Source organism: Carassius auratus, chromosome 31 (assembly GCF_003368295.1).
Source record: "Carassius auratus strain Wakin chromosome 31, ASM336829v1, whole genome shotgun sequence".
Taxonomy (NCBI): domain Eukaryota; kingdom Metazoa; phylum Chordata; class Actinopteri; order Cypriniformes; family Cyprinidae; genus Carassius; species Carassius auratus.
Window position 1 is genome coordinate 14,649,974 of NC_039273.1, and position 22,571 is coordinate 14,672,544.

At 35.0% G+C, this 22,571-nt stretch overlaps 1 protein-coding gene across 12 annotated transcripts in view; it reads right to left on the reverse strand.

Annotated features, from left to right (window-relative positions):
• Positions 1-22,571, reverse strand: part of LOC113050630 (kinesin-like protein KIF1A) — a 64,312-nt gene that overhangs the window by 33,172 nt on the left and 8,569 nt on the right. For 8 of the 12 annotated variants that reach the window (XM_026213822.1, XM_026213821.1, XM_026213820.1 and 5 more), the window contains exons 4-16: positions 20,371-20,534; positions 9,936-10,009; positions 9,591-9,770; positions 9,236-9,304; positions 8,851-9,029; positions 6,853-6,964; positions 6,567-6,644; positions 6,174-6,239; positions 6,033-6,050; positions 5,880-5,958; positions 5,718-5,796; positions 5,228-5,370; positions 4,043-4,081 (exon numbers count right to left, since the gene is read on the reverse strand). In XM_026213822.1, coding sequence (XP_026069607.1) covers positions 4,043-4,081; positions 5,228-5,370; positions 5,718-5,796; positions 5,880-5,958; positions 6,033-6,050; positions 6,174-6,239; positions 6,567-6,644; positions 6,853-6,964; positions 8,851-9,029; positions 9,236-9,304; positions 9,591-9,770; positions 9,936-10,009; positions 20,371-20,476 — 1,222 coding nt within the window. In that variant the 5' untranslated portion in view covers positions 20,477-20,534. The remainder of the gene's footprint in view (positions 1-4,042; positions 4,082-5,227; positions 5,371-5,717; positions 5,797-5,879; positions 5,959-6,032; positions 6,051-6,173; positions 6,240-6,566; positions 6,645-6,852; positions 6,965-8,850; positions 9,030-9,235; positions 9,305-9,590; positions 9,771-9,935; positions 10,010-20,370; positions 20,535-22,571) is intronic. The other 4 variants (XM_026213825.1, XM_026213824.1, XM_026213823.1 and 1 more) reach the window with 1 other exon arrangement.

The following is a 22,571-nucleotide window of genomic DNA, read 5'->3' on the forward strand; positions in this document are numbered from 1 at the left end:
ATGATGACAGAATTTTTAATTTTTGAGTGAACTATACCTTATGCATATAACCAAAGGAGTTTGGGGGCTTTTATGCCCATAGGTTTGAGATTATCCAAAAATGATTCCTAAAATACTGGTAAAATATACCTAAGAAAAATGTATAGAGAAAATATGCATTATGCAGACTTTTGCCTATATAAATGCTGTCTAGAAGGAGAATGCCATGCTATTTTAGCCAAGATTTTTCCTATCCTTAACAGTATGTATTCCCATCCCATCTCTCATAATTAACATACATTTCAGATAAGCAAATGTAGACTGTAGTACATTAGCAATGAGCTCATATTTCTGCTTAAAAGCCACTGACTCTTTACTGTCGTCACTAACCAGAGAGATCGTCATTGCTGACCACAGTAAAACCTCCAATACCAGCTCCATTATGCTCTCATAAAATCCATTTGACAGTGAAACAACTTACAGCCCACATCTGAGATACAAAACAACATTCACGACTCTTTTGAGCTGCACACAGGATAAATCCTCCCACGTTTCTCATATTAAGAGACACTGTTAGCATTTCATATAATATCCACCTATCCAACCATAATAGCATATATCTCTAGATGAAATGTTATGTTAATACCATATGAAATGTAACACGGGATATAACAGCTGAATAAACCTATATTCTACAGAGAGTTTGGCTTTGTAATATCTCTGTAACCTTCGGCACAATAACATCTCTCAGCTCTGACAGTGCTGCTATGGCAACAGAGCGCTTACTCGGTGTTACTACTCCTAAGAGAGCTACAAGGCGAGTATCTGGGGTAAAATGTGAGAAGACATGTCCCCTGGTGACAAATGACTAAACACAAATCTGAGATGGAGATTGGGGATTCAAGTGCTATTTGACAGCTGATATGAGAGGATTACATAATCTACACTAAAGAAAGGCACTTCTGGTAATAGTCTCTGTTTAAAGCAGTGCTCTGAGCTAGTGCATGCTAGGCTTGAGATTAACTAAGCTTTTTGTCCCCCTCTCTACATCATTAATCTCTGTTTGAATAAAGGCTGCATCCACACACAGCAAATTTGATCAAAGATGCACTAAAAATATTTTTCACAACTGGCCAGTGATATGTCTAGAAAAGTGCAGATACTCGACCTTGTTTTTAGCAAAGGCGATTTTCACTAACTTCACAAAAAATTACTTAGATCAAATAGAATATATTTTTTTATAATTAAAATACATTATATAAACTTAAAATTAAATGAAAATTATAAATGTTGATTTGGCAACTAACTGAAATAAATAAGTTTAAGTACTAAACTTACTAAGACTGAAAAAACAAAACAATTAAAGCTATAAAGAATGATTGGTTAAAAAAAAACTAAAACTAAAATAAAATGAGAAAGACACATAAAAAAATCACTGAAACTTCATCTAAAATGATTGCTGCCAATAAGAAAATTATTCTCTTGGTTTGGAAAACTGGGCATGATTGTATTCCATTACGCCTTCTACCAAAACCCTGAGAAAAGAAATCTTATATCAAGTCCATTTCACATAGGTTTTTTTTTTTTTTTTTTTTATTAAATAATTGATAAAAAGCACTGAATGACATCTAAATAAACTGTAAATCAAAATTATTTCACCTGACTAAATCAACTAATGACAAATTACGTAGAAACTCTTCCTTGATGTAACAATTGCAGGTTTTAGAGTGACATGTATATATATATAAGAGGTGAAGAGGTAAGATCCATACCGCAAATTCTACCCCCATACCCTAATCATCATTAGCTTTAAAGGTGAGTTTTGTTACATAGGATATTAAAAAGTTTTATGGTCTGATGTTTAGCTGTTAATAAAGCTGCAGCTAGCAACAGGCAGCCACTGCATAAAGCTTCAGATAACACGAGCTATCACTCAAACACACATCTGATATAAGAAAAATATAAGCAGAAATAAGCCTTGCCTCATGTCTTAAGCCCCTTTCACACTGCACGTCGGACCCGCAATATTTCCGGAATATTGCTGGGTCGCCTTCTGTGTGAAAACAACCATGTCCCGGAATTGATTACCGAATCGAACCAGGGTCAGGGACCTAGTAACATTGGGGGGTTTGACCCAGGACGAGCGCTGTGTGAACAAAAGCCAGATCTAATTCCGTGTCGAAGTGATGACGCGCGTTATCGCGCGACTCTTTTACCGGCTGTTTTGAAGGAAGATCAACGTTCGCAATGAAAACATATGTGCAAACTGTAATGAAGCAGAGATCAGTTAGTTCCTCACTTTCCATGCTGACGCCGAGATCGTTTGCTTGCTTCAGTAAAAGTATAACGTGCCTAGCGTTGTCGACTCGTACATTACACATCACGCGCTGATGTCACGTGTCGTTACGGGATCTTCAAGGGTTGTGTGTGAAAGCACGCACATATACCGGGTCATCACTGGCAGTGTGAAAGTGCCAAATCTAGCGACCAGGGAACAATTGCAGTAACATTTTACCCCTGTATTTGCTGGAATTGCAGTGTGAAAGGGGTTTTAGAGAACTGTAAAGCATATTAAACTAATTCACACTTAAAAAATAATAAATTTCCTTACATTAGAAAAGAAAATTTTGTAAAGTAGCACACTGCAGATGCCACTTTCTTTGATACCTAGTTATCTAATAAAATTACATTTATACTGTACATTTGTAAGTGGGGATAGAGTGTGCAGACAATTTTGTAAGGCCACTGATTTCAGCATTAAACCACAATTCTTAAGCATCATCACTAAACCTGTTCATTCTCAAGGTGCACTAAGCGATTTTTGTCAAATGATGATGATATTTGAAAGCACCAAAACAAACACGCCCATACCCCAACAGCACCTCGCCTCTATTTTGATAACTCCGCCCCACACGTACACAACCCTAGCAACGAAGATGGCGGAATCTGCTCTAGCTGCCGGCCGCAGCATATTCAAGCAAAAGCCAACACAGAAAAGTTGGGTAAAAAAGCAAAATCAGCATAACTCACTTGTCAAGAAGAAACAAAGCAACCATAGCGTCCGATTCCAGGCCTTCCTGCTACTTGAGTCCACTGCTGGAAATGTTTCCAATATTTACACGGGTCCTACCTCTTGCCTGATCGTGACCCTCCATTTTATGTTTTGTTTCTCCAAAATTTTCCTTTTTTTGCCATGTCTTGCAATCTTTAGTCGATCAGCTAATATTGGTCCTGAGCACTCACTGAGTGCTATCTTTTCCCTATCATTACTAGACACGCCCCTAACTGCTGATTGGCTGCGAGTTTGTTTTGGGACTCGGTCCGACACTATGGTCAAAAGCGTTTTTTCTAAATTCTCTTAGTGCACTTTTAAATGAAACATATAGAAAATGCTGACAGTGTGAGGACAAATGAAGAACATTACTAATATAACAGATAAGTGGATGAGTGAAATCAGTTCATAAGTGACATTTAACATTTATCCTGCTCTGCATTGCAAGCCAAAAGAGAAAGATAGCAAAAAAGAAGCATTGAAAAAGAGAGAGGGAACACACAGCCCTGCAGATCCAGACTAGATAAAGCAGCTTTCAGCTCAGAAACCACTCAAGCAACCAGGGTTAGAAAAAAGCAACAACCAAAATAATTATTATTTAGTAACAAATTATTTAGATTTTTAGAAGACTGTATTATGTTTGTCCATTACAAATGTAACTTTCCTAATATCTACATTATTTATAATAATACAAATATTACATACAAAATAAATATCTCGTATAGTAATGCTTTTATATAATTTTCTATATTGTTTATATAATGTCAAACATATAATGGTATAATTGTTACTGGCAATTACATAATTAGTTTGATAGCCTTAACATACAAACATTTAAGGCTTTCACGGAATATGACATGAACATGGCTCTGATATAATTTTTGTGTGATTGAGAGAGTATGAATTTTCTCTCAAACCCTTGAATTGACTCTGAGGCTGCAGATTTCTGCTTTATCCATAAAAACTGCAAAAGCATTGAAGAGAGAGTGAGACAGAGCCCAAGAAACACACATTTCAAACCAGCAAAATCCTCAGCTGGCCCCCGAAACGCTGAGAGAGAGTGACAAAGAAGAAACAAGAGTAAGAGGAAAAAAAGATAAAAGATATTCAATTGAACAGAAAGCAAGAGAAAGAGAAGAACGTGAGGCGAATTGTTTGACATAAGAGCTAAGAGGAAATTCTGAATCTGAATTAGACGTTTGAAAGACACTTGACACTGAATTGTACCAAACCCAGAGGGCTGGACTCCAGATCGGCTGTTCTAAGGCATTTCCCCGCTGGGATCACCATCGAGAGACGATAGGATGAGAAAAGAAATGAGTGATTAGAAGAAATAGAGTTAGGAATGCACAGGGAAGAGTAGAGGACCCAGTGAATCAATGTGAGTTTTTTTAAAGAGTGTACATTTTAATGTGTGTGTGTGTGTGTGTGTGTGTATTTTGAATTAACTATTAATACTTCATTTTAACCATCCATGATTATATATATGCAACTCTCTTCCATCTCTTATAGAGATATAAGAGCTCTGATCCAAAACCTTGCAAGCTGTTTGCTGCCTACTGTCTTCATAGGCCGCTGCTTAAAAAGGCAGCATTGGCTGTTATGAAATATAATGAGTGATCGATTGTGTATACTTTATGTTGACAGCAACTTCACGTGGTGCACAAGTAGTGCTCAACACTGAGACTCAAACTGATGTTAAAGTTTGATGTTAGCATGTTGATAAGCTAACAGTTTGATACTCTAATAAACCTAACAGTACATAGCAAATACAAATATTAACATAAAAAAAATTGTAGCACTGATTTTTTTTCCATTGATGCTTTCAGGACTGACTGTACTATAGCTAGCATATATTCAGACAACATTTCTATCTTTCATCCACCATTTTGGATTCATTTTTTTTTTTTTTTTTTACAGTGTTTCACCTTTTCACGTTTCCTTAAAATATGGCCAAAATGAGCTTAGAAGGCAGCCTACTTATGTTGCCTACTTGTTTTAAACAGCTGTTGCCATCTGTGATGCTTTAAAAAAGCTCTGCCTCTGCAGGCAGCTTACAAGGATTTGGAACAGAACAACAAAACATATGCAGTAACGCGTGTCTCAGTACCATAAAAACAAAAGTGGTCGCAAGCTGTCTGATGAAATACTTATGATGAAATGAAGGCAGAGCAGATAAAAACCAAATGGTCTTACTCTCGATGATGTCACCCAGGCCTTGGGCATAGAGGAGATCCTTCAGACGGGACACCTCATCTTTCAGCTCACGCACCAGACGGTTATTAGGATCTTCATTGATCACAGCATTACAACGGATCTGCTTAGCCCTGTCTGCATACCTGAATCCCATAGAAAGTGGAAAGATGATAAAGAAGAATAAATAAATGGTAACATATATAAAAACATGTTTTGATAATGCTGCTTTCTTATGGCTGTTGCATTAGATATATACACATAGTATAATAAAAAAAAAAATTTTGCACACACATACACACTGACAGGTGCCCAATTACTTTGCTTAGCAGGATTACTGTACACCAGCATCTTTGAAGGGCGTTTAGGAGGCAGGTGTTTTGAGAGGGTACAGGAACATTCTCATTATGTACCATACTGCTGTACCCCTCAGCTCATTAACTAGCTCATTACCAACCTCAGATGAAACTGGTGTTGTATTGAGGCAGAATACCTGAGAGTGCTGAGGGTTTCATCATAGTTGATGTCGGCAGGACTGAGCGCTGCCACCATTGCGGTGCGAGAGTTGCCACCTGCAGAGATCAAAGGTCAAGTACTTCAAGAGCGACAGTACATTAAAATCCTCTTTCATGTGCCAGAACACCCTGATACATACCGAGGTTCTCTCTCAGTAGCCAGGTCAGCACAGAATCCCTGTAAGGAATAAAATTTTCTACTTTCTTCTTCTTTTTATTCTGTGTGGGGGAGAAAAGTAATTATTAAATAAATAAATACATTTTATGAAATTATATTATAGATTATATTATACCTTGTTTGAGCCAGAATCCTGCAAAAATAAGTGATAAAATAAAAAAAACAGGCGATTAAACTGACATACATTGAAGTTTTTATGCAGAGAATAATAAAGCATCCAACATCCTCAAGGCTCACAGCAAAACAAAACACTTACCACCTCTGCCAGGGCTGAAATGACTTTTCCCAGGGTAGTGAGTGATTTATTGATGTTTGCCCCTTCCTGGGAAGAAAAGATTAGGTAGAAAATAGAATTACAATTCCAAACTCAAAAAAAAAATTCATGATTTAATGAAGCAGATTACTTTCAAGCAGGAAGTATGTGGAGAGAATCAGAGGACAAATGGAGAAAGAGAAAAATACATTTGTTGATGTTAAAAAAGATACAGTTAATGTAGAAACTGAGGGAGTTAAATAGAGGGCAGGAAAGGATAACAGACAATGGGGGATAGGAAGAGAACTTGGACAGTTAATATATATATATATATATATATATATATATATATATATATATATATATATATATATATATATATATATATATAGTCACCTTGAGGCGTGTGCCTTTGGCTCCAGTGGAATCAGCTCTCTCACTCCCGGCTAAATCCACCAGACTGATTTTGCTGACCTGCCAGAAAAGTTCAGGAGAGGTCAATAATGAACATGCTGAGAAATGGACGAGCCCATATCACCTTTCACATCAAAAAACTCCCGATGTCAAAGTCGTCCAACAAAGCCCTGTATAAGGGTGGGAGACAAGTGGCCTAACCTCTCGCTCTAAACAGAGCTGTTTATAGTGACTGACAGGGTCAGTTATATGCAACAGCAGCATGTACCTTTTCTGAAGTGTTGTCTGTCTCTGAGTCATGACGCTTCTGGGTGAAGATGATGTTGAAGACAGCGTGTGAACGGCTGCTGGTCTCATTCATGTTAGTGGCTGCTACTGTCCTGGATAACAGAATTTCACCATTCAGAAATGTATTTCATATTGAGTTCTCAGACTCCAATCTATTTGAGGAAGTGCTGTGTATTTAGAGTTTTCTCAGATCTCTTTAAATCCTATTACAGCATTTGCACTAACTTCTACTTCTGTGAATCATCTGATCCCTGATCCCAAACTGAAGTTTAACGATTTAACAAGGTTTTCCTGATGTATTTAGGAAAAGTTCTAAAATACGGTACTGTTCAAACATTTGGGGGCAGTACAATTTTTGTTATAAATACTGTCATTCAGTAAGGATTAATTAAATTGATCAAAAGGTACAGTAAAAATTTACCCTGTAATAAAAATGTGAAACATTTTATATATATATATATATATATATATATATATATATATATATATATATATATAAATGATTTTTTGAACTTTCTAAATTCTTCAGAAAATCCTGAAATCAAAATTTCCACAAAATATAAGAAGTAGAAAAATTGTTTTCATGTTTTTTTGTTACTTGATGCTGGAGTGATGGCTATTGGAAATTCAGTTTTGCCATCACAGGAAAAAAAAAAACATTTTAAAACACATAGAAAGAAGAATGAACAATGGGAAATGTTTATTTTAAATTTGTAAGACTATTTTTACTGTATTTTTGATCATGATGTCTTAGTGAGCATTTAGGGATTCTTTCAAAACATTAAAAAAAAAGTCTTACCAACCCCCAAATTTTGTATGGTAGTTCATATTCATCAGATCCAGCTAAAATTAAAAATTGACCTCAAGACTACACAGTACATTACCTTTTTTTGGCTACAAATTTTAGACCTCCTAATTATTTATTACATTAATTAGCTGCTGTCTGTTAACATAACTTACATAACAGGCTAAATAGTGTAGGAGGGAAGTGTAGTGTATTGGCAGGGGTGCAGCTCAACACCTCAGAGATTACAGAACCATTGACTGACGCTAACACAATGCCTCGTGGAATTAAATGGTCCATTTGTTTCCATGATGATAAGCCCAAATAATAAGTAAATATTTGTTTGTATTTTTCTCTCAATGTGGTCATGAAGACCTTGAAAAAACAAATGTGACCAGGACTGTACTGAGGAGTGAGACTAATTGTCTGTGCAGCGAAAGGCTATTATTGATTATTTCTAGAAGCCAGAATAGAATAGAATAGAATAGAATAGAATAGAATAGAATAGAATAGAATAGAATAGAATAGAATAGAATAGAAGAAGGGACAGAACAGAACAGAACAGAACATTTTCACATTGTGCAAGAATTACTGTAATTACAAACTGAGATTCTACTCTGAGCTGATTATGTCCTCAGACTCAGAAATGATTTGTTTCTATGACAACCCTCAAAATCTAGAGAAATCCATGTACGGCTTAGAAGACAGCATATCATTTAATGACTACATTAAATCACTTCTATGTGCTCTCGCTAAATGTTTAAGTATAAAGAGGCTACAATAAAATGCCTTCTTGAACAGAATTCAAAAATGAGTTTAGGTCAGGTGACTAGCTTTAGTTGTTTTTATGGCAGAAATCACTTAGGCTTCATTGCATCATGAGAGTCAAATCAGTCCAATTTTATCAAATAAAATTCTAAAAGTTTTTTGATAATTAGAAAGTTCAAAAGAACAGTATTTATTTGCATTTTTCAATTTAGTTTTTAAAATATAAAACATGTCTTCACTGTCACTTTTAATCAATTTAAGGTGTCCTGGCTTAATAAAATATGAATGTCTTTTAAACAAAAATCTTTCTGACCCAAACTTTTGAAAAGTAGATGAATAGTTTTTAACTGTTGGAAAATTGTAATTACAGTCATATAGAAATTATTTGAACACTCCATAACAATAGAATAGACTAGAATAGAATACCTAGCCTTATTCCCTGAGTCCATCAGGTCTTGAATGTCATTATATGATGTGACGGCGAGTTTGGACAGATCCTCTACATACGGGCCCAGTAATGGGTGCTCTCGCACACGCAGATTTCCTTTGTTTTTTGGGTTCAGAAGATCTCGTACTCTTTCACAGTAAATCTCCATATAACTGACCTGAATGGACGAAAATAATAGACTGTTAAATGTTTATATATATATATATATATATATATATATATATATATATATATATATATATATATATATACAATAACTGTGAAAATAGGGCCAAGATTCATCAAATATGCCATACGTGTTGCTTTGGAATTAAGCTGCACAAAGATTTGAAATAGAAAAAAAAGGGCTTGGCCAAATCTTACCTCCACAGAATAGGACATGTTGTTATCAGTATTATTGTCATTAATCTTGGTGAAAAGGTCTTCACACAGCTGATGGTTAGGATGGAGGGGAGAAGAGGAAAGAAACAGACATAATAGAGAGTTTAATAAGTGAACATCTTACTGTGTACTATCTATCTACTCTGTTTGAACTGATCTTGTTCACACTGCCTCTGAATAGATTTTCCTGTTTATCCAGCAATGCCAATGTGACGGGAGTGACAGATGCACAAAAAGGCTACTTTTGCAGCCGAAACGTGGCATATAAGTGCTTAAATTGACATTTAGAAATGCTGTTTCTTCTTCATATTTGCTTATTCTTGCATCTTTTTGTTACCAGTGGAATGATGCCCTCCTGGTCCTTCTCCTGTTTGCCCATCATGGTATAAGATTTACCGGCCCCAGTCTGGCCGTATGCAAAAATACAGACGTTGTAGCCCTCAAAGGCGTGAAGTAACATTTCCTCTCCAATGTCTCTGTACACCTGCTGCTGGGAGGCATAGTTGATATCTTCTGGCTGTGGATAGATAAAGTCAAATATATATGATCTTTGGTCATTTGAAGGCATTTCTTCTTTCATCTTTTTAAACGCAACATGTTTGGTATAGTACACTGCAAGCAACGCTGATTTTTCTAAGTTACATTTTAGTTCAATGTCTTTTTTGAAGTAGTTCTGACTTACTGAGGTGTGTGACCAATAGGAGTAATCAAAATTGAAGCTTTTGGTTTCTTTGGGTGCTTTGGGGTTGATGATGGCTGAAAGGCAAAAAAAAAAGAATGGCAGAGAATGAGTAAGGTTAATAAATATGTTTGAGAACCTGAGTGAACATCTAATACTCAGCCACTAAATGGCTGCCACACAGTCAATAAGCACAGAGTCACTGTAGTTTGTCTAAATGGGTCCATGTGGATGTGCTCTAAAACCCAGCTGCTCTCACCAGCGGTGAATGAAAGCCATCATATGGAGGCAGGAATCACACCACACAGCAATTACATTCTTTTGAATATGGGAATGGCTGTAAATGAAAATGACCTACTAAGTGGGCATCTTCACAGGAAAATAGTCAAAGTAAATACTGTTTAGAGTACATGAACTACTAATATAAAACAAAAATGATTAAACCATATATAATACAGTATAAAAGTTTGGGGAAATTATTTAAATCTTTTAAAAGTCTTTTAAACACACACACACATAAAACAGTAATATTGTGAAATTTTATTAGAGCTTAAAATAACTTTTCTATTTTAATACATTTTAACATGTAATTCTTATAATGGCATTTTAAAGCTGAATCTGAATTTTCAGCAGCCATATCTGCAGTCTTTAGTGTCACATGATTCTTTAAAAATCATTATAATATGTTGATTTGATGCTCAAGAAACTTTTATTATCATCAACGTTTAAAACAGTTGTGCTGTTTTTTTTTTTATATATATAAATTATATATAAAAAATTCTGGGTTCAGAAGTTCAGAAGAAGAGTATTTATTTTTGAAATAGAGAATATTTGTAACATAACAAATGCCTTTACTGTCACCTTTGATCAATGTAATGTGTTATTTCATAAAATATATAAGTATAAAAATGACTGACCCCAAACTCCTCAATGGTCATGTATACCGTATACAGTAATCTGTAATTCAAACCTAAATTAAACCTTAATATTTTTGTTTGGAACAATATAAATCATGTTAAAATGTTATGATGTAAAATTTATAAGAATAATACAAAATGTATTAAGAAATATAAAAAATTTGCAAAGATCTTTTACTTCAGCTTGAAGCAAAAGATGGGACATTCCAAATCATGCTAAATATCTCTCTCTCTGGACATTAATTAATAATACAGTAGAAGTGAATAAAATTAAGTTGGAGATAGGGGTAGTGGACACACACTGGAAGTATTGTAACAGGAACGAAATGAGCAGCCCTTTAAATACTGTGTTGTGATTGACAGGTTTAAATGAACTCACTCTTCCAAAAATTTCCTTTAAAAGCCAATTTTACCAACAAAGAGGTTTCTTTGAACCATACTCCACAAAAAGCATAAACCTACACTATGTAATTAACACAGATAAAATGCACTGCACTTGAGAAAACAAGAATTATACCCCTAAAAATCAGCATAAAATGAATGCAAACCCATAAGAAAAATGCAATGCCAAAAACTCTCTGCATCATGGAAGAAACAATTTAAATGGACTTGGATCTTATGAAAACATGAAGGACAATTGTACAATTTTCATCTACTTACAGAGCAATAAACAGTCTGGAATCATGTACCTGCATTTAAACTGTCTTTATAGTCAATGCTTATTAGTAGCTCAGAGCATCATTAATGGAATGTCTTCCATCAGTCTTACTCACAGTCAGCTCACACGAAACCACAGACACAGATACAGTCAGGAGTCTGACAGGCAGCATGAGCTCTGACAGAACATACTGTCTCTGTCCTGAAATACTGTCATATGTGGATGTGGATGTGGAAGACCCAAAGCCCAAAGTTTAAAATATTCTTAATCAACCATGAAGAAAAAAGCCACAGTGGCCATGAAAAGGACATTTGAAGTACACATATTTTCAGTATATGGCTGAGCAACCATTACTGGACTGAGAAATTGAATTTAGTCAACCAGTGATGAGGAAAGCTTTTCTGAACACACACTCACACACACACACAGACACACACACAGGGCATTTTCACATACATAACTAACACAAACAGACAACAAAAAGCAATAAGATAAATGTGATGAATTAATTTCCCTCCAATCCACACAGCATGTTCTGATCTCATAAAGGGTGATTCAAGAATGACCTTCAGAGAGTCAATAGGTTGTAAAGGGTTTTCTACACTAAGCAAACACTTATCTTGGTTCTCCAGGGAAATGTAGTCAATGAACAGAAAGCATTTTATTACATGCTGTAGTTCACTGATCTATGTATTTCATTTAATGCACAATGCAATATGAACTAAATTGGGAATTGTCTAAAGTGACCACAATACGCTGATAATCCTAGATTATTAAAAAATAATAATAAATATATGTTTTTCTTTATGTGTGGCATTGCTGCTGCATAGAAATGCTAATTTGGCCTTATTAACAATCCCATAATTTAGATCTTTGGCTGTTAAATGATTGGTTTACCCCCAAAATTACAAATGTCTTTTTCTCATCCTCATGTTGTTACAAATTAAAACACTTACTCAGATAAAAACACTTCCATTAGCAGCAGTTAACAGCTTACTGAAGATGAAGATTATTTGTGAATGATTTAAATTTCAGTTGCTTTACACTTAAACTACAGCACTGAGAAAAGTTATGTGCACTGTTAAGATACTTTGCCACTACTCACTGTGTGAAAAAAGTGACCATATCTGTACTGCAAAATTTCTCATTTTGTTGACGACTGAAGTAAGTCATACGGGTTTGAAGTAAATGGTGACAGAAAAACAAATTAATTGATTTAAAACTAATTTAATGTAAACAAATGGATTTATTTTCTCCAAAAGGCAAGCTTGCAGGAAACTATTTTGTTGTTTAATAATGTAGTTTCAATTTTAAATGCTGGGGAAAATGTGATTTGAGCAGTATCTGTCACAAGAAAATGTTTCTGAACTTCATAGATGCAGCATCAGTTTCAGATACAACATAAAACATATTTATGAATCTTTCTGTTCCTCTCTTCCTTTTACACACACACACACACACACACACACACACACACACACACGCGCGCGCGCACAGAGAGAGAGAGAGAGAGCTGCCAAGGAACAGAAGGACATCATGTCATTGCACAATCCCTCATGTAAATCCCTGTTCTACTTTTCATCTATATCATTCAAGCAAAGCTTGCCTTAAAAAAAAAAAAAAAAAACTATTAATCTGCTAACTAAAGCAAACATAGTAAAATTTACCTTAAAATACATAAAAATCTATTAATTTCTTCTAAAAACTGCTTAAAATATTATTAACCAATTATTTGGTTTTCTCATTCAACTCTCATATACTGTAGCTCCAGTTGGAACCATCAAAAAAGACTCTTTGGGCATGCGAATTTGAACATCACGTACTGTACATTAAGCAACATCCTGCGGCCATGTTATATAACACAGGAAGCCCAATTCTAAAATAGCCAACCTTAAAGAGTTGGAGTGAAATAATTCATTCACTTGTGTCACTAAAAGGGACAGACCCAGTCTATATATCTGTGTTTAACTGTCTCTATGGCAGTTCAGTACTGGCTGTACATCAGAGTATATGAGTTATAATAATAGCACCTCATAGCCCAGGGGACATCATGCGTCATCGGTGTGTAGAAGCACCGCCATGTTACATCTACTCTTGTTGCAAGGTGAAAACATTTATTTGTATGTGTGTGTGCCAAATAGTCAGCCAGCTGAAGGAGGAGGAATGCTTTATAAATATATATATATATATATATTCTTTTTTGAGAAATAAATATAGTTTGTCAACATCAGATGAAATTAACCAATGTGCAACAATTGTTGTATTGTTATTTTATTGCATTTTTTTATTTATTGTGCTATTATTAAACAAATAAAAAAGGACGTGTGTGTGTGTGTGGGTGTGTGTGTGTGACCCTGGATCACAAAACCAGTCTTAAGTTGCTGGGGTTTATTTTAAGAAATAGCCAAAAAAAAAAAAAAAAAAAAAAAAAAAAATATATATATATATATATATATATATATATATATATATATATATATATATATATACAGTGGCGCTCGAAAGTTTGGGCACCCTTTGCAGAATCTGTGAAAATGCGAGTAATTTTCAAAAAATAAGAGAGATCATACTAAATGCATGTTATTTTTTATTTAGTACTGTCCTGAGTAAGATATTGTACATAAAAGATATTAACATTTAGTCCACAAGACAAAAAAAATGCTGAAATTATTAAAATAACCCCACTCAAAAGTTTGGGAACCCTTGGTTCTTAGTACTGTGTTCTGTTACCTGATGATCCTCGACTGTCTTTCTGTTTTGTGATGGTTGTGCATGAGTCCCTTGTTTGTTCTGAACAGTTAAACTGAGCAGCGTTCTTCAGAAAAATATTTAAGGTCCTGCAGATTCTTCAGTTTTCCAGCAATTTTGCACACGCGCATGTTTGTTTTTGTGAAAAGTGGGGACATCCCATAGGCGCAATGGTTTTTATACTGTAGAAACTGTATATTGTATGGCCCTACACCAACCTAACCCTCACAGGAAACATTGTGCAGTTTTACTTTATCAAAAAAAACTCATTGTGTATGATTTATAAGTGTTTTGAAAAATGGGGATATGGGTTTTATTTATATTTTTCCTTTCTCTTTGGAGTGTTGCAAGCTTTTGGTGCATAAAGACAATCTTTAAAGTTGCAAAGACTAAAGTCTCAAATCCAAAGAAATATCCTTTATGAAAGTAAGACTTGTCCAAGCCCTCCTAAAACACCTACTGTAGTTTAAACACGCCCCCACATGTCCACGTCACTGTGTAGTAAGATTTGCATAACACTGCCAAAATAATCATACAAAGAAATAAGGCGTAACTTTTATTCTTGCTTTAGTATTGTTGTTGTTCTGCTGCCATGTTGTGGAGATGATGTGTGCTACAATGTGAAAGAAAAACTACTATGTTTAGCCTTCCAAAAGTAGACGATATCCGCTTGGTCATGCCTAGAGCTGATCCATGCTGGTCGCTGAGGAAATACATAAACTTTGCGCAGTGGATCGCCAGATTGGCTTTCACAGTGGACGAAGCGGAGTCCATCCCGGGGTTGTTACATCTGGTTGCCGCAAGCCCGCCGGCCATTCTTCAATCAAGTCCCGCAGTGTGTGATGCATTTTATGGAGGACTGTTTCCTAAACCTGCAGAGTAGCCTACAATGGGTCTGTGTTCAAAGTCTGTTCTATAAAGTAGGGCAGTTCCAACATTGCAAGGACAGTCTGGCGCCTCTGACTCACAGCTTGTAAGTAAATGTTTTTGTATTTATAGAATTTGCCACTGATGATTCAAATGTGAGTTTTGAGCAGTGTAGGGTAGCACTTGTTTTTTGTGTCGTTTCTCAGATCACAAATGCAAACATTGTATGTTTAAGTGGCGTGATACGCACTGCAACGCAATGCATAAGAAACACAGTATAATGCCTGTTTCACGCACTGCGTATGCAGTCCTTTTGCGTTACGTGCAGAAGCAGCACGGACTCATTTTGCTGATCCGAGGCTGCTTACCACAAACAAAACATTTATCCATTATTTCGATTTCAAATCAAACGTTGTTACTGAAAATACCTTTTTAGCATTGTTATTCTTTTATCACATTATCCAATAACAATCTTTCATAGACATTCGTTTAAACCTGTTTTTATACAGTAGGCTATATGGTTTAAACTCAATAAATAGCTTTAAAAAATGTATTATTCATGCATTTGACTTCTTGGTTTGTATATTAATTTGCTCAAGCAAGCCGCAACACATTTAAACACAACATTTAGCTTACTTTCCTTGTTAGAATATCACAAACATTTAAAATTAAAACTCACCACTGACAGGAACAGTCGATTCTTGTTCCTTTTGCATTTAAATCTTCATTACAAGCAATCCCGCGGGCCGCGGGTCTTAAAGAACTTTGTTTTTCTGCCTCCACAAGTGCACAATGTTAATTGCCTTGTTTATGTAAAAGTGCACTTTTTCTTGTTTTAAACCTAGCCAAAATGCCACGTGTTGACTGTTAAACACAGCAGACTTTAATTGTATCATTTTATTGTGTATTTACTACATTTACATGTCAATCCATGTTAATTTTTACCATGAAAAATGCACTGTCACTTTAATTCAGCATGTGCAGCACAGCAAAAATAGACTTGTGTATAAACAATCACTGCACTGCTGCAGACACACCGCTCCTGGAATGCACTGACGGATCGCATCCGTGAACGGTCTAATCCATTAACATTGGTGCGTAGAAAAATATGCAATGCATTCACACTGTAGAAGGAGTATGTGTTAAACAAGCGTTAAGTTTTATTGGTTTTGTCCTGCCATGTCGGGAGATGGCATCACAGTATATTAAGGGGCGCAAAATTTCCGTCACAAGCTTGAGGTTTTCGGCCAATCACAATGCGCTGGATAGCTATATAAACAAATAAGGCTTTGCCTGTGCTCTTTCCATTCAACATTAGAGGCAACCACTTAAGTTTAATCAAGATTCAAATGAAGATGGTGAATACATGCAGCATGAGTAGATTTTAATCTCAAATAGATTGTATGATTGAAAAAAAAAGAAAAATAGATGACTGGTCTGGCTTCAAAAACAGCAGACAAGCTGAATGTGATGCTGATTCATTATCTGACAGCAGGTGGCACTTATGGAACTGCAGCAATGCAGCGTTTTCTTGGTTGCTTAATCAAAGCAGTGCTGAGCTTTTAAACACTTTAATATGTATTTTATATATATATATATATATATATATATATATATATATATATATATATATATATATATATATATATATATATATAAGAAAATACAATTGAAACTTTTCTAAAGACAGTCAGTTCCCCTCAGAGATATATTAATATAAACTCCCATCCCCAAATGTATCAACCGATTTGATTCATCACATATTTGTATTGATGTTCAACTAGTTTGCTGTGCATCGTTACATCCCTATCACACAGTGTACTATGCATTTTACCCAAGATCTCACTGCAATTATATCTCAAGTAACATCCACAAAGGACCACAAAAATAGCAGCTTTAGCTTAATCAATGTTCTGGATTCTGTTAAAGACTGAAGACTCTTTGCACACCAGTATCAATCACCAAAGAACAGGGAATTCTGGGAGTGATGTGATCAGGGGAGGATCATTTAGCACACTGATCAACATGTCAATAAATTATCTTAAACTCTTAGCTAAAGTATCTCCATTTCCATAATCATACATCAAATGGACAATTTTGTATCTCTTTTAAATGGACATATTCCACATGCATATTACCACAGTATCACTGAGTACATCACACAGAATTTACAGCAAACTGAAACCAATGAAATCCCATGTCAGTGAAGACTTTTTGCTGTTCAAAACCATCAGACATTAGTTTTCTCAACGGGACCAGAGTTAAAATCTTCTGTGGCTTGGTAATGAGACAATTTCCTACAAAAAGGAAACTATTTTACAAGAACTTGTGTGAGCAGCCCAATGGTGCCTCAGTGATAGCAGGGTGGGTTAAACCAGTCAGAGCTGTCCATCACTCAGCTTTCCACCATTCTACAGCTCTGTGAGAACTCTGCTATTGACCCATCTCAAGCTGGCAGCAGTGACAAAGCAGCCAGCATGGAGCACAAAAGACCCTCTCTGGGCTCAGACTCCCACTAACAACCAGTTATTTACACCTTCAGATTGAGACTGGGGCTGGCCTCTCTCTAAATTACTGCTGACTAGAAAGGCTCTTTCATCATCGACCCTCTTGCCATACACCAAGTCTAGTTTCAAAGTAGCAAAGGAGAGCAATCTACAAAACAATTCAAAAAGATGAGTTTCCGTGTGTGTTTATGCATATATGCACATTTTTAACCTCTGCGATTCTACTTAAGTGCCCTACAGAATGCATTCACAAAAACATAAGTCCACAAAAACAATAAAAGAAGGCCAAACATGTTAAGGTGAAAAATAATCCTCAATTATCTAAGAGAGTTAATGGACATAATATCATCTGACAAACTGGAATGTACTCATTAAATATATATTTTTTTCAAGATCTTATTTTTACATAATATTTGTTATGTAATATTAATCAAAGTTGTCTTAATTAGGCACTGCCAGCTGTGCATTTGAAAGCACTTTAAATTTTAAACTTGTGTCAAGAAGATGTTTTAATGTCTGCAAGTATACAGAATTCATTTTTAAATGGTTAGAATAATGTTGAATATTTTTATGACAGAGTGAGAAGTGAACTTCATGTCTTGTGCAAAAAATGTCCAGTAGACCAGCCTGGACTCATTAGTATCACAGATTTTCATGGATATTAATGCTTATACACACATATTTGTATCTGTAAGAGCAGTGATATTTATCTCTATTAAAGGTCTGACAGAAAACTGACTTGCACAATCCATTTACAATGACACTAAGTATTTTTACTGCTTTTAATGGTTCCTTTCAATATTATTCAAGTTTCATAGTCTTGACCCATTAAAACAAAAGAACTGAGAGTATTAGTCTTTTATCCTCACTGTTATCACTCTACAAACAATGTCATATTTACACTATGCAGCACTAGCTCAGTGCCCTTACAACAAAACAATCTTCTGCAACATGGCTTACAGATTTGCCAGACCCAATGCATCTCCCCCGGACCTAAACTGTACAACAATACTGTGGTGTAATATTACATGTGCTATCATTAGGACCCTTTTGTATGTGCACTTTGTTTTTACAAATAGACAAAGGTATAAAAATGGCAAATTGCTTTTTACTGCAGTTTCTTTGACCCATTCTAGTTTATGAATATTATATGTAAACATCACTCTACCAAAAACTACCTCAGATACAAAGACGCCAGTGGACACATTATTTTCTAAAGCAACACAAGGTGCAAGGGAGGAAGCTAAATTAGGCCAAACTCTAAATATTTCACAAGCTCTCATCCATTATTGAGCAATGGTTTCGCCCAGCCAGGCAGATTAGAAATCAAATCTCTCTCCAGTCAACCACCAGTTCCCTCCAATTCTTCGAGCACATTCACACGCTAAGACAACAACTCGACAACAAAATATGGTCCTCTCTTTATAACCATTTAGGATATAACTTTGTATTTTAATTGGAGAGCATGCAAGCATACACACACAAACAAACAACAACAACAACAACAAAAAACATATCTTTTACTTGGTCTAACCACTTAAGTTGTCTTGATTTTATGTTCCTTTATAACACAACATAACTGACAAAGAAAATGATGCCTCCTCATTAGTTCCTTTGAAAATGACCACTCACCTTACCAGCTAAACAAGTGGTTGCATGACAACTGTCAAAAACAGCAAACCAAAATCACTAGTAATTACAGCTGTGAAGCTTGTTGACATTGTTGCTTGTCAGTTGTGATGAGTTCATTGCATCATCCCTCTATTTTTCTTTGTTTTAATAATTACTAATTAATAATTATAACAACTTTTTTGTTGTGCGATATATTGCCCAAGAAATAAATCAGATAAAAGATATATTATTGTCATTTTAAGACCATTTTATGCCACTGAATATGTAATCATTATATAACAGCATAATAATGCAAGAAGGCTACACACTTTCAAAATCACATTTTTAAGAATATTTAGATCATGGAAATTAAGGCAAAATATTAGATACATAAAAAAAAAAATAATAATAATTGAATAAATAACAAATAAACATTTTCTACAAAAAGTGCAAAGTAACAAGTAGAAAAAAAAAAGAAAGATTCCCAATTTCAATCTACAGATATTCCCTGACCTTCTTTTCTCTGTAAATTAAGGGTGCATTGTATTGAACAAAGGCACAGATCCCTAAACAAGACCATATCTGCAGATGAAACTTTGTAAAAGCATTTTTTAAAATGTGAACAAGTACCAACTACACCACGTTATGCTCCAGAAGCAGCAAAAGACACCTGCGCAAGTGGAATGCAAAAAACATGGGTGACATTAATTTTTATGTAAATCTAATGGCCAATACATTGCTTCACCAAAAATAATTGAGGTCACATACATATATTGTGCGATAAGTTGATATATTAATTATTGTGACAGGCCTAGTCTCTCTTTCTGTAGCCACATTAGATTAATGGCCGACTATGAAATTAATGTCGGATCAAATTTACTGGTGAGTTTATTCGCCCACAGTTCACTGATTAGTTAAAAATTGTCCTGCATATCACCAAAAAATGGCTTCCTTATGAAAGCTGTGCAGATGAGGCCCATAAACACACAACACACGCATGCAAAATCAACATTAAGACACTCAATAAAGGTCATGCTCTATAAACCTGAGTGTTCTGAGTATTCTTAGTGATTTAACTGCTGGATGTTCCGGATGGAAGCACTGGGGCTCAGGTGCAGTTGGGTACTTACTGGTTGTGTTTCCTGACATCTGGATGATGCACTTGGACTCTTTACTTGTCTCACGAGAGTTAAAGGGACGGACTCTCACCGCCACCTTCACCGAGGCCCCTGCCATGGTGCCTCTGCGTGTGTGCCGAAAGCACTCCTTTAAAAGTTCAGGTCACTGCTCACACCTGCATACAGAGAAATTAACATAACAACACTGATTTCAATAAACAGAAAACTGGAACATATATAATATAATAAATATGATATAATATAATATAATATAATATAATATAATATAATATAATATAATATAGGTTTACTATTATTATTATATTTAGAATGTATTGTAGTTATATTATGAAATATATACACATTACAATAATTACACATTAAAAACTGCTTACTAATTTACTGATACATATTGATCAATGCACAAAATAACAATGTACACTGAATTTACAGTAAAATCTATTATCCTTCATATATGTGCAGCTCCTTTGAAAAAAGAGAGGATATTACTTTAGTAGCTCCATTACTATATATAAGCAGAGAAATATTGATTTAGACCGTTCTCAGTTTGAAATGAAATTACACCTACTTTCGGGAAGGCTGTAAATCATAGCTGCCTATTACCATAGCAACTATGAGTAGACTTTCTGCTGTATCTATAAAGAAATGGCATGAAGCGATGACAGGCATGACAAGCAAAACACGATTTCAGTGGTGACTTATGACGAGTTTAAATAATAAATTGAAAAATGTTCAGTATTTCAGTGTTCGGATCAAAGAGGAAGACTGGGTTTAAATGGATCATGCATGGTTAGCTTCAGAGATGCCCAGCAGTAACAAAAGAATTGCACAACTGGCTAAATGTCAGTACGCTTCCTAGGATTACAATAACAGATAAAAGAGTGTCCAGCTCAGCCTCATAGTCGGACCAAAATGGAGGTACAATTTATGTGTCAGGGAAGATTTATGACCTGTAAGCTTCAATCTCATTTAAACATGTTTGCTTCAGTAAGAGCTCTGTTTCAATAAATGTGACAGAGCTTGTATAGGGAACTCATGCGAGCTGCATTCTGTGTTTTTCAGTTAGACTAACATCACGCTGAGTCACATTCTGGTGTGGCAGAGTGGGTTCAGTCTCTCTCATTACTCTCTAGTCTACTTAGACTATTTGACATGAACCTTAAAAAGGCAGCATGTCAGTTTACAAAGAAGTCAGAAAGCTGCATGTTTAGTACTATTTAGTTGATGAAGTGAAAACTATGAAAGTGATTTTATAGTACATGTATTGTGACCAGCATGTTGATTAATCATCCTATTCATGTCCATTATAAAAAAGATTTTGATTAACCTAATTAAATATTGTCATGTAACCTAAAACATTTACTTTGTGTGGTAATGTACTGTATAAATGTATTTGTTTTATTCAAGTCGCAAATATTACTTAACCAGTCTTTCTTTATTGGTACACCAATGGTAGTAATCAAGGGGTCAGATCAAGTAGAAACAGTTCCTTAAAGGGACAGTTCACCCAAAAAATAAGAAGATACAAAAACACACAAAGATATATTTTGAGGAATGTTAGTAACCAAACAGTGGCTGGTAGCCATTGATTTACATTGCATTTTCCCTACTTTGGAAGTCAATGGCTACCAGCAAATGCTAAGTTACCAGCATTCTTCAAAATATCTTATTTTATTCCACACAGGAAAGAAATGAATATAGGTTTGGAACAACATGAGGCTGAATAAATGATTACAATTTTTTGGGACTACTGTCCCTGTAAAGCTCTGTTTTTACTTGATCTAACCTTTGAAAATTACTGTCATTGATGTAACAATTAAGTAAGACTTGTTAAATAATATTTTTGAGATTTTGTTGGAACAACTTCAGAGTAAATAAATGATGTGTAGATCATAAGTGTAGATCATAAATCCATAGTTGAATACAAATCAAGGTTTTTGTCGTTGGTCACTGCGCTCTTAAGTGTCAATAAATCATTAATTTCATCACATCATGTGTAGAATATACTGCTATTAGAGCAGTGGGAATCATATGCAATTTCATATGCGTGTTCCCAACTCACTACCATATTAATGAAAAAAATAATTGTAATGTAAAAAAAAAAAATATATATATATATATATATATATATATATATATATATATATATATATATATATATAAGTAATAATCTATCTCTGTTCTCCAGTAAA